The 13,512-nt window shown below is 37.4% G+C and overlaps 1 protein-coding gene across 1 annotated transcript in view; it reads left to right on the plus strand.

Moving 5' to 3' along the window:
- Window positions 1-6,834: 6,834 nt before the first annotated feature.
- The window catches only part of TRPM7 (transient receptor potential cation channel subfamily M member 7), a 54,352-nt gene continuing 47,674 nt past the window's right edge, over window positions 6,835-13,512 (plus strand). Inside the window, exons 1-4 of the mRNA XM_089539001.1 lie at window positions 6,835-6,920; window positions 10,861-10,940; window positions 12,009-12,047; window positions 12,601-12,799. Of these exons, the coding sequence (XP_089395127.1) occupies window positions 6,873-6,920; window positions 10,861-10,940; window positions 12,009-12,047; window positions 12,601-12,799 (366 nt within the window). The 5' untranslated portion in view covers window positions 6,835-6,872. The remainder of the gene's footprint in view (window positions 6,921-10,860; window positions 10,941-12,008; window positions 12,048-12,600; window positions 12,800-13,512) is intronic.

Here is a 13,512-nt window from a genome sequence, read left to right on the forward strand (position 1 = left end):
ATATCTTTACATTATGCTTCCAACAGCAACTATAGGACCATAGCAATAATTTCCCACACAAGCAAAAATAGGCTCAAAATTCTTCAACATGGGTTCCAATCATATATATCTATAGAAAAATCCCAGAAGTGCAAGTAAGGGTCAGAATAGGAAGAGGCACTAGGGACCGCATTGCAAACATACGATGGCTAATGGGGTGCACCAAGGAATTCCAGAAGAAATTTAACATTTACTTTATTGATTATAGCAAAACCTTTGACCACATAGATAATGAAAAGATATGAACTGCTTCTAAAGACATGTGAGTTTCACTACATTTGATAGTCCTGATGAGAAATCTGTACTTAGCACAAGAGGCTACTGTTAGAACAGAATACAGAAGAACAGAGTGGTTCCTTATTGGCAAGGGGGTCAGTCAAAGCTGCATTCTGTCACTATACTTGTTGAATGTGTATGTAGAAAATATACGACGATCAGGTTTAGACTTAGAAGAAGGAGGAGTGAATATAGGTAGAAGGAACATCAACAATCTAGTGCAGCCTCTTGTCCTAAGTACCGGTTTCTTATCAGGGCTATCAGATGTAATGACACTCCCATGTCTTTAAGAGCCATCCATAATTTTTAGTGATCTATGCAGTCAAATGCTTTGCTGTAGCCTATAAAGCATATGGTGATTTTATTCTGGAATTCTTGGGAATTCTCTATTATTCATTGTATGTTTGTGATGTGATTCCTAATGTCTCTTCCTTTCCTGAACCCTGCTTGCACCTCTAGGATTTCTTTCTCCATATATGATTGGAGTCTATGCTGCAGAATTTTGAGCATAATTTTGTTTGCATGGGAAATTAATGCTATGGTCTTATAGTTACTGCAGTCTTTTGTGTCTTCTTTTTTGTGGATGAGAATGTATATTGATAGTTTCCAGTCTGTTGGCCATAGTTTTGTTTTCCATATTCCAGTTAACATTTGAGTTGATTCTGTCAGTGTGGATTATCATCTGTTCCTGGTGATTTATTCTTCCTAATTTCACTTATTGGAACTTCTACCTTGCTTTTTTGACTTTGGGGTTCATCCTCGTATGGTTCCTCATCCAAGTGTCATTCATTTTATCATCTCTTTTATATAGCTCTTTTGTGTTTTCCTTCCACTGTCTTTTTATATCTTCTTGGCTCTGTAGTATGTTCTTCTGGTCATAGAGCATCCCTGCTCTAGGTTTGAACTTCTCTTCGAGTTCCCGGATCTTGTAGAAGAGCTCTCTCTTTTCTTCCCATTTTGTTGTTATCATCTATTTCTCTGCACTGATCATTATATTAGTTCTCCTTATCCTTTTGTTAGGCAGTGGCGTTCATGGTTCTGGTTTTGTTCCTGCCTCCCTTTTCTTTTGGTTCTTGTCTTTTTTTCTTAAAGCATTGTATCTGATATCCATTGTTTCTTCTTTTTCTTTTTGGTCACCGATAGTGTTTTTCTGCATCTTCCTTGGCTTCAGACCATAAATAACTACTCCTCAAATAACTCACATAGCTACTTCTGGATTAAAGGATATCTAAAAACGAACTTGTTCTTATATTAGAGTTGTGTACAGTTGGATTTTTATATTGTAAATAATTTATTGACTATTTAAAACTAGAACATTTGGTATTCTGGTAATGTGGAATAACCACGAAGAAACATTTGTTTGTATTCAAAGGTGGGCTTGGAAAACAAGGGGTTTTTGCATAGGTGTTTAGTATGGGAGTTTGAGGGTGAAGCATGGAGTCCACTTTCAGTGCCTACATAAGACTACTGAATATGAACAGTGAAGGAGCTGCTGCAGTCACCTGTAACAGTTGTGGTATATTTGTGTTCTTGCCAATGGATGTGGACAACCTCTCCTTCACCAAGTTCAAGTTGGTAGCCCTGGTGGAAGAGAATTTTTAATAATCTTTTATTAATAATAATTTTTTTTTAAAAAAAAGAGAAATAGGCCAAACAGAAAATGAGGTGGAGTAGCATCATATGTCATGGATGTTTATACACGTGAAGAGATCCAGGACTTAAATCCTGGAAGCCATTTGGATAAAAATTAAAGGGAAAGAAACAACAGGAAATCTACTACAGACCCCCAAGTCAGGCTGACGAATTGGACCACATACTCAGAAAGGAGAAATGTAGTAGTGATGGGTGACTTCAGCTATGCTGCTATTTTATGGAAGAGTTTAAGGTCCAATAAATTCCTCACTTGTCTGGCAGACAATTTCATTGGCCAAAAGGTGGAAGAGGCAATGAAATGATCAACTAGTTTAGATCTGACCCTACCCAACAGGGATGAGCTGGTTAATGGGTTGGAAGTAGCAGGATCCTTAAGTGGGAGTGATCACCTTCTCCTGGAGTTTGTTATGCAGTGGAAAGGGGAAGCCAGGCATAGTCAGACATGCATTCTAGACTTTAGGAAAGCTGATTTCAGTAAATGTAAGGAAATACTGTGTGTGTTCCCAGGGTCAGGAATACTAATAGAGAAGGGAGTTCAGGATGGATGGGAGTTTCTCAAAAGGGAGATATTGAAGGCACAATTTCAAACAGTTCCAATGAGGAGGAAAAATGGGAGGCATCTCAAGAAACCAGGGTGGATGACTAAAGAACTTTCAACTGAGCTGTTTTAAAAAGGACATGTATAAAAAATGGGAAAAGGGGAAAATCACCATAGAGGAGTTCAAACAAATAGATAGCACATGTAGGGGGAAAGTCAGGAAAGCTAAAGCGCAGAATGAACTCAGGCTTGGTAGCGAGGTTAAGAACAATAAAAAGGGGTTTTTTGGGGGGGGGGTATGTCTGTAGCAAAAAAGAAGGAGGAAACGGTAGGGCCACTGCATGGAGAAGATGGAGAAATTCTAACAGGGGATAGAGAAACCAGGGTTATTGTCAGCCAGACATAATTCTAACTGTGTGTTCCTATTTAGCAAGGTTCCAAACTTAAGAACTCTGGTTAATAGCAAACCTTGGTTACGGGAACAGGTTATGCAAACCCACGTTCTCAGACATGAAAACACCCCTCCATCATGCCTTCAATCATGGTCAATTAATGGCTGCAATAGTTTTCTTTTTAACAACCTGGAAATTGTATGGCATTTTTAGAACAGTTATATTCTAGAGAAAGGTGCCCTTTGAATCAGGAGAACTCCTTACTTCAGAAGGGAAAACATGCCTGATGGGGCAGAGTGTGTAATGATGTCCTGGGGGGAGCCTCAGAGATGGCTATCTAGAAGCTGCTCCAAGGTAGAAGTTTTATTCTAGGACTTAATTTACATTTGTTCTGACAAAATTCCTTGCAGAATCATCTAGTGTATATTCTAGTAAAAAAACTTGTAATCTCTGTTGCATATTTGTGTATATAAGAGGGGTGAAAAAGCAAGAAATTGTGTTGTTAACAAACTACTTTGTATGTGTGAACTCATTGTGCTATAATTTCCACCTCAGGTGCTCAGTTTCTAAAATGAGAGTCATTGACTGTAAGTGATGATAGGAAGATAAAGAGGTTTACTTGTGGAATTTTTGCCTTCCAGCTATTGCTTTTGGAGTCCCGTGTGGGGTAACGTGTTACAGTCAGCTAGGCATGGGTTACGGCCTAGTCCCATGATCACCATGTGTTTGGTTAATAAAAATATATCTTTTAAACTTTACAGCTTCATGTAAATAGTGGAAATAGATGGGTTTATAAATAAATGCCTCAGTTGAGATCTGCTTTTCCAGATAGGTTTGGGAATTTTCTTTAAAGCACTGCAGGGGGAGCTGGCATATACTGATTTTCTATATTAAATTTTGAATTAAGAGATTTAATAAATGAAAGGTGTCATATGTGTAAGAATGCTTTTTATTTAATAGTTTTTGTTCTAGCTCTTATTACTGGGGGTGGAATGTGCATTTGTGCCAGAGGTTCAGTTAGGAACTGTGGTTTGAACAGGCTTTCGGTGTGTATTACACTGTGAGTTCATTCAGAGTTGACTGGGGAAATTACTTTCTGTGGGGAAAATATTGCATATATGAGATTTTTACATTCAGAACTTAACTTTGAAAGTTATAAATTGTTGTGAAACAGTAGTGGTTAGCATGTTGATAGTGGGCAGTGGCTGTGGTTGGTGTCACTTGGTGCCTTGCCCCTCCACCTACCCAGACTGCTACTGAGGGGTGCGATGCTGAGGCCTCCACAGTGACCATTCAGGGCCCAGCATGTCTGCTTGCTCAGCAATCACGCCAGACTAAAGAGTCTTTCACTTTCCTCCAAACTAGTAAAAACTACTCAAAACAGAAAACAAGTGTGGGTCCAGGGTGTGTGGGAAAGGCATTCCCAATGGAGGAGCACAGTTGAGAAGCAAGAGCTGCTGCTGCTGTTGGCTGTTGCCGGTGCACACACGTGAAAAAGTGAGGACACTGACAAAGCTAATGATGGGAGATTGTGGGATGGAGTCTGCATGCTTAGGGAAAAAATAGCAAGCACCAGCACAGTGTGGTGCCATGCCCCCTGAAGCCAAAATCTTATTACAAATTAAGCAAAGATGCAACATAGGCAAGGGCTTCCAGAAACACTCTAGATTCATTATGCATTTGATTTGGAATTGATTTTCAGTTGTTGCATGTTTAGAAATCTTGCCAAATTTTCATGACCTTCCCATTCAGTTATGCAATCCAACATGCGACCCACTGTTTAAAAAGCTTTGGTCTAGACAGTGGTAATGTTTCTATTTCAGTCTGTGGCTTTTCTTTACCTGAGAGCACAGCTTTCTGTTCTCAGGAGCAGTCAGGACAAAAGGTAATAAAGGGCAACACTTGAATCACTCATGCTGGTTGCACTAGCCCCATTGAACTCAGTCAGATTTATGTCTGAGTAAATTGTATAGGATTTCAGTGAATTTTAGAGAGAGAGAGAGAGAGAGAGAGAGAGAGAGAGAGAGAGAGAGAGAGAGAGAATCCTTTCCTAAGTGTTACCTATTATTTTTCTTTGTTTTGTTTTAAGGTTTAATTTAAGTATTAAAAGCCTGTTTCTAATACTTCTCCTATTACTGCTATTGCTATTGTTTTCCTAGATGTGTATTTTAATGCATGGTTAGTTATCAAGAACTGCCTGCTCCCTTTGGTTCAGTAAAGTAATATTTTGTATTTCAACAGCAAGCTTTATTTAGGTAATCAAAGAAGTTAACATTATGGCTTTTGCACACAGAATTGCCATAATCCCCAGATACCCTCACAGAGTTAGCAGTGCACCCATCCCATACATTTGCAGGCTTCCCCCCATTCATTCACAAACCAATAAGGCATTAGCAATAGCAGTACACACACTAATAAAAAAGCAAACAAATAAATCAGCAAACAGCATAACACATCAACCATTTTCATGGCAGGATCTGACAGATTCCTGACAATAGGGCTGCATCCATACTGCGTAAATAATCCAATTCGTTACCACTTTAACTGCCATAGCTTGATGTTATGGAATTCTGGGAACTGTAGTTTGTTGTAGCATCAGAGCTCTTTGACAGAGAAGGCTAGATATCTCACAAAACTACAATTCCCAGAATTCCATAGCATTGAGCCATGGCAGTTAAAGTGGTGTCAAACTAGATTATTTCTGCAGCTTGGATGCAGCCAAGTTTATAATAATGTACAGAAACAACTTCTGCTGTCCAACACTACTTGGAATTATGAATTGACAACAGAAATGCAGTATATCCCATGGAATAATCCCTATTACTTAAGAAATGAGGTTCTTATCTGGTCAGATAAAGAAATAGAAGAAAGCCCCTGGGCAAAGGGTCTGTTAAAGTTTCAGCTCTTCAGGATGTGGTTGCTCTTCTGAGTAGGACACAAGGCAAATACTGTACTACTACCAGAATTGATCAAGCTGATCAAAATCACCCTTACAATACCAGTTTCATTATGTTCAACTGAAAAGTTATTCTCATGCCTTCATAGAATAAAGACTATGGAGTAGTATGTAAAGTATCAAAATTTTATAATTGGAATGTAATGTTTCTGTTGAGTACTTAGGAATGGAGTGTGGCTTTGGCATGGCTTCTGGCCTCTTAGGATGCATTTAAGCAGCATACCTCCAAAGTGACCCAAAGCAGCTTTATTTTGGCCTGTTTGTTCGGTCCCTATCTCCAAGAATTTATGGAGAATCAAGTATGACACCCTAAATTTACACTTGAGCAATTTACATGATATTGAATAGTGAAATAACAGTCATCTCAGTAAATTGCCATGTGAGACATTTAGTCGTGCATGGATTCATTCCTTAGCATCCTAGTAGTAAGCTGTGGTAGAGTAGTCCATGATAGATTGGTTATTCAAATGTGAGTGTTACTGAAAGTAAAGGGGGATATGAGTATGTAGGAGTAGCCTCACCTCAGTGCTTTTGGACCAAACACTCAGACATTGCATGTTCATTTGCATTGCGCTGGCGTGTGAGTGGGATTCCAGAAGATAAACCATCCATAATGAATCTTCAGTTATGGTTTTTAACAGACAACTTGTTGCTTCATTAACAACCTAATACTACCACAGAGTTCATAAAAATTAAGATTTTCTGTTGTGTATTAATATCCAAGGACTGATACCAAAACACTATGCATTACTATTTTATAGCAGCTTTTAAATTTTTAGTATTATAGTTAGAGAATAGAATATTTCCTTAGAGAGAAACCTCCTTGAACTATTCAGTTGATTTAAATGTGATAATAGAATGGTCCTTGTAAAGAAAAGTTAAATTATTTTAAGGCCTGATCTCATCCTGCACTTTAGCGGCAGAGTGTTGTTATAACCTGTCATCTGCAAAACCTTAAATTAAAGTAAAATTGGTGGTATAAGATTGATCCACCAAGAAGACTGCTTAGTTGTTCAGCATGGATTTCTGCAGAGAAAAGATAAGATGGACATTGTATCCTGAGCAGGTATTTTATAAAAAAAAACATCTTGTTCGTTTTATTGTTTTAAATCTTATTGCGCAATATAGCATAAATTTAAGGTGCATAGAACAGCTGAAAACAAGTAAAGTACATGGCCTTTAGTTCTTAGAAGTTTTTTAAAACAAATTAACTGTGTTAATTTTTCTTTTGAGATAAAGAATAGAACATCTTGTATATTGTCTACTATGGTAATTTGTTTTGCATTTCATACTGAATGATAGATTTAAGGAGTATAATTTTAGACATCTCAGATTAACTGTTTTGGAAGACTGTATGAACTTTCAGTGTAGAAGCTGACCTGAAATGATTCTTTTCTTTCTTACATTACATGTACTGTAAGATGCTGAGGTTTATTTAGCATTTACGTGTTTGTCTTCCATCTCAAAATGGCAAGGTGCTTCATTGTAGTGTAGTTTGGAGATACATTAGAAGAAATTGTGTTGCTATTATGTGCCCTTAAGTTGTTTCCAATTCATGGCAACCCTAATATGAACTCATCACAGCATTTTCTTGGCAAGATTTGTTCAGATGTGATTTGCCTTTGCCTTCTTCTGATGCTGAGAATGTGACCTGGCACCTGCTATCAAAACTGAGAACATAGCAAGTTAGAAAAAAAAAAAATCTTTTGCAATCTTAGTTAAACATAAATCTACCAAACAGTGATACCTTTATTGGCCAACCGAAATGCACAATATACTTCAAATCTCTACTTGCAACAAGTATATTGTTCATTTCAGTTGGCCAATAAAGGTATCACTGTTTGGTGGATTTTTGTTTGAATTTACTAAATGGTTAACACAGCTACTTCTGCATGTTTTTTAGTTAAACATAGTTAACCTTAAGTTAAAATTCACATCATGTGTAGTAAGGTACTTCATAAATAAAATAATGAATGAATAAATGTCTCATGGGTTCTTTTAGGGAAAGTTTGGTGGAAGAGGAATCAACTTTTCCACAGTTACCAAAAAAAGGATGTCTGTTAATCAGTGTTGTTTCTCAAGGATAAAGGGAAGCATAGGGACTATAAGCAGAGCACAAATTTGTGTTGTCAGACTGGTATTTGCTTTTAGGCTGTGCTAGCCTTATCTAGTCCACTGTTGATGGGATGGTTATGCAGCTGACATTAGTTAGCTTCACAGAAAAGAAAGTGTCTAAGTGTTGTGAACATAAAATACAGAACCTTTCTGTATATCATGTTGATCACTGATGTGAGAAATAAAATAAGATCCTTAATAATAAGAAGTAAAGTAAGATCCTTAATAATAAGAAACTAAACATACCATAGGTTAGATCAAAATACATCTCAACATTCATGCTAGTGTTTTGTTTTTGTATTAGATTATTGTGAGAGTAATTGTGAAGCTGAGTCCAAATAGAAGCATGAGAAACTGTTACAGAATCTATTCAGGGTAGCATTGCATAAACCTTTGGGCAAATATTTGCAGAATAGTCCAGATACCCTAAAGGCACCAAATCCTGTCTGATCTTGGAAGCTAAGCGGGGTCGGACAGTGAATATCAGCTGCTGTAGGCTGTGTTTCAGAGGAAGGAACTGGTAAAAGCATTGTTGAGTATTCCTTCCCTTTTAAAACCCTATGAAATTCATGAGAACACCATAAGTTGACAGGTGACTTGAAGACACATACACACAAACATGCACTGCTGTTTTCTGTCTCTTACCATTTTTTACATCCAGCACTTATCTCCCCACACACCACACCTTGTTGGCTATGCAGCTATTCATTAAGTGCTTGCCTTCAGTTCGAGGCTTTGATTTTCAGGGCTATTGTTATCCACCCTGAGGTGGATAAATTCAAAGTACTTTTCTAAATTCTAAGCTTAGATGACTTAAAATATGGACTGCCATCCACTTGTTTTTCTGTAATCTTAAGTGGTATTTGTATGAGCCTCTGACCAGGCTCCAACAGTCTGTTTTTGCTGGATGCCACTGCTAGAATTGCCACGGTGGTACATGCCTTGGTTACATCCCATTTGGATTATTGTAATGTGCTCTATGTGGGGCTGCCTTTGAAAGGTTCTGATCCAAAGAGCTGCAGCCAGGCTGTTAACTGGAGCTGGCTATAGGGAGCATACAACTCCCTTGTTGCAACAGTGCGTTTCCGGGCACAATTCAAAGTCCTGGTTTTGACCTATAAAGCCCTATACAGCTTGCGTCCAGACTATTTGAAGGACCGTATCTCCCTGTATGAGCCCCCCAGAATATTGAGGTCATTGGGAGAGGCCCTTCTCTTTGTTTCACTACCCTCTCAGATGTGTTTGGTATGAACAAGAGAAAGGGCCTTTTCAGTGACTGCTCCCAAGCTCTGGAACTCCTTCCCTAGGAAGACCAGGATGGCTCCATCCCTGCTGTCCTTCCCGTGGCAGGTAAAGACGTTTTTATGCCACCAGGCTTTCACATGACATGGATGCTGTTTTGTTTTTGTCTTTAAAGAGTTTTAAATTTTAATAATGTAATGTTTTGAATTGTTTAATTGTTTTTTAAACTTGCATTTTAAAAACTTGTATATAGTGTTTTAACTTGGACTGTTTTAGATTTGTTAGCCGCCTTGAGTCCCTGTACTGGGAGGAAGGTGGGATATAATTAAACATAATAATAATAATAATAATAATAATAATAATAATAATAGAACTGATAATTCAACCCTCTGGAGCAGGATTTAGATGCCACCAAGGGTTGCCCTGGAGAGTGGGGTGGGGAAGGAAAAAAGGCCCAATTCCACCAATACTTCGCCTCTTTCTTCTTAATTATGTATCCCAAATGCAGTAACTAAACACAGTAAGATGCTTCGAAAGTCCAAAACACTGCAGAAATAATCTAGTTTGAGACCACTTAAACTGCCCTGACTCAAGGATAGGGAACTGTAGTTTTGTGTGACATTTAGCCTTCTCTGTCAAAGAGCTCTGGTGCCACAATAAGCTACAGTTCTCAGGATTCCCTAGCACTGATCCAGGAGAGTTAAAGTGGTCTTAAACTGGGTTATTTCTGCAGTGTGTTTTGGACTTTGCTTGCTCAAATAGTTGAATGTTATCTTGTATTGGACATTATTTGTATATTTTCTTCCAAAGAAATATATATATACTGCTTGCCCTTTTCCGGCCTGAGTTGTGAACTTCTGGACCAGACTATTTATTTAGATGATTTACTTTAAAAAAAACAACAAACTTTCATTTAGAGTTATGCAACAAGTTTTTGTTAGTTGGTTTATGGAAACCAGCTGATTGGTATCTTGCTTATAATTCTGGTTGTAGCTGTCATAACTAATTTTGTTTGGTGTAATAGGTGGTTTTTATTTATGTAATGTGAATTCAGCATATGCTTAATATTCATTTATAAATGGGTTATTTTTGCAAGTTAAGTATAGGAAATGCAGAGATTATGAAACATGCGTTTTATAGTGTTCGAAAGCAGGTTGGTAATTTTAGAATACAGGCATATAACTGTATAATTCTATTGATTGCACTATATCATATTTCTGTAACTACAGTATTGATTGTTGTTTTCCCTATTAAACAAGGCTTCAGACCTTTGTAGGAATATTTGTACACTGATATAGGAAACAAATTAACCCTTTAAATCTTTTAAAACCTGGCATCCATTGTTTCACAGTGAACTGGTCAAACTGCTATTTAAAAGTGAATGTCTAAAATTAATTTGTTGAAAATCAGATCCAGTTACCTTAGAGTAAACAGCCACAAGAAGGGAGTAAAGGCCAATATAATAGATGCCGTATTTGTATACTTGGAAGTTTTCTTGAGGGTGAAGGAGGAATGAAAGGTTTCATAAGCAAGTTATTGTAAAATATGAATGATTGATTCCAGGAGAAATAACTCTTTGCAGTGCTGTAATGACATCTGTAGTACTGTACTGACTTTTTTTATGACTCTGAAAATATCTTATTTTGCAGTCCCAGAAATCTTGGATAGAAAATACTTTCACCAAACGGGAATGTGTGTACATTATACCAAGTTCAAAGGACCCTCACAGGTAAAAATCAAAGGGATACTGCATTTCTTTCTTCTGAGCAAATAGTTTGCAGCACCAACAGTAGAAATGGAATTTCCTGGACCCTTTTGGCCAGTAGAGAGCCCTTACACCTCCCAGCCGTTTTCTGAAGGTTGGATAGGACTGAGATGTAGGCTAGAGGTCTGGAAGGATTGTGGGGAGTTAGTGGGGTACCTTGTGCAAACAGAAGAGCTGAGATGTGGGGCAGTAGGGATGCTATGGGAGCAGTAAAATGGGGTGGGGAATACGTAGAGGTCTGAAGACAGTTTTCGGAGTCTGTAGAGGGATGAAAATATTCACTTTTACCCAGAATTTATCAGTTATTTCTGCAGCTGTTCTTCCCAAATACAGGCTTATCCATTGTGATGGAAAAACTCAAGGGCAGCTCACAACTCTTCCTCCCCATTTTATTTTCAAAGGTTTGTTGCAGTTGAACAGAAGGCAGTCAGCAGTTGCTTTAGTTTGTGAAATATGCTTTATTTGAAGTCATTAGATTCTGAAAAGATTTTGCTATGCTCAGGTTGATATACCTGGAAAAATTTCAAACATGAATGAGATAAATTGGGAATGGTTAATTTGGGAACACTTCTCGAAGAATAAAACCGTTAAAGTTTTTTTCTCTGTTTTGCCCATGTGTACCATGAAACCCATTGGCATGTTTGCATTAATTTATCTGCTTGCACCCATACGCACACACAGCCTTCATAGGGACTATTTCAGTGTCATAAAGAAGTCCTTGGGTTGAACACATACATTAAAAAACATATTTCAAAATATTAATGTGAAATGTTTATCTATCTCAGGCTGCATCCACACTGCAGAAATAATCCAGTTTGATACCACTTTAACAGCCCCTTTGCTGTCAGAGAGCTCTGGTGCCTCAACATACAGTTCCCAGAATTCCATAGCATCGAAGTATGGCAATTAAAGTAGTGCCAAAATGGATTATTTCTGTAGTGAGGATGTAGCCTCAATCAGTCAAATTAAGACATAATTTATTGCATTTGACCATAAGATACCAAGTTATATTCTTGTTTTTCTTAATTGTAGATGCCTTCCAGGATGCCAAATTTGTCAGCAACTTGTCAGGTAGGTAGATGTTTTTCCAAATGAACCAATTACAGGTCTTTTTTTTAAAGTTAAATTAATTGATACCTTACATAAAAAGAAGATAATGAGTTCTGAAATGTATTTCAATATAATTTGGAAGTTGGTGAAAATATTAGAGAAGATTTGATTAACATGTGGATGCTTGCATGAAGTGAGTAAGAAAGTTGGAATTAATTAGACTTTTAGTGTCATGTATAGTTAAAAAATGTGTTAACTCCATCCGTTTGCCCCCATTACAGCATTCTAGACCTTAGGCACAATCGCTCTCCACATGATCTCTGTATATGTGTCATCTGACTTTCCTTTAGGTGGCAGTTGAAGCAAGAACTACTATAATGTCAGACTCCATCACAGTATGGGACTGTGGTTACTCTACCATTTTTTTTTTAGCTGATTGAAAGATCTTGTCAGAAGATAGCCATTATTTTCATAATTCAATGATGTATTTCCAGTAATATGAGAATGAGCTGAGGCTTGTGCTGTTATCACTGTGCGTCTTCCTTATTTCCTGAATTGTGATAATTATCTACAGGTGTTGCTGTGGTCGCTTGGTCCGGCAACATGCTTGCTTTACTGCAAGTCTTGCAATGAAATATTCAGATGTGAAACTGGGTGAAAATTTTAATCAAGAAATAGAAGAATGGTCAGTAGAAAAACATACCGAGCAGAGTTCAACAGATGCTTATGGTATCATTAACTTTCAAGGAGGTTCTCATTCCTACCGAGCTAAGGTACGTATCAAGGGAGCCATTTGTCAGCTAACAGCACAGCTGAGGAGTGCTTTTGGAATAAAATTCATATTAAATGCTGAAATGAAGATGAAAATGGAATTATGTGTCTTTAAACATGGAGGTTATAGGACACAGAGAAAGAGTTGGGAGTGAGGCCAAGATTTCGTATGTCTGACTTTGGTTACTCCAGACCGAAGACATGAAGCATTTTATTATACAGAATACCTCTGCTCAGATCATTTTTATTTTCATTTCATAAATGTGCTTTAATATCTATCCTAATTAAGAAGTGTGGAATATTTAAATTCACTATTGAACAGTATGTCAAGGTTTTTTTGTTTTTGTTTTTTATTGACATTGATAATTTTGTATAATTGAAGGAAATGCCCTTTCTAAAACTGCTTATTAGAAGGTTATATGAGATCAGTTAGTGTTTGTTGTGATGTGGGCATCTGTTCCTTAGCTCACTGGATTAAATGAAACCTCACCCATGCTCAGCACTTTTTAATCTCAGTGATAAATTATATTTTTCAGTAGTGATTTGATGTGCTAGGTTTTCTGTCAGATAACTTTGTTTCCATTTTTTGTTGTAGGAAAAAGGAATTGGTGGGCAATAATTCATTTTAGATAGCATACCCAAACCTTAGTTTGACTGTTGGAATATACAGAACGTGGAAAAGTAACTTTTCCAAGATTTTGAAATGTACTATGGG

The sequence above is a fragment of the Sceloporus occidentalis genome, unplaced genomic scaffold, assembly GCF_023333645.1.
Source record: "Sceloporus occidentalis isolate IW3139 unplaced genomic scaffold, rSceOcc1.0.p SCAF_9, whole genome shotgun sequence".
Lineage (NCBI taxonomy): Eukaryota > Metazoa > Chordata > Lepidosauria > Squamata > Phrynosomatidae > Sceloporus > Sceloporus occidentalis.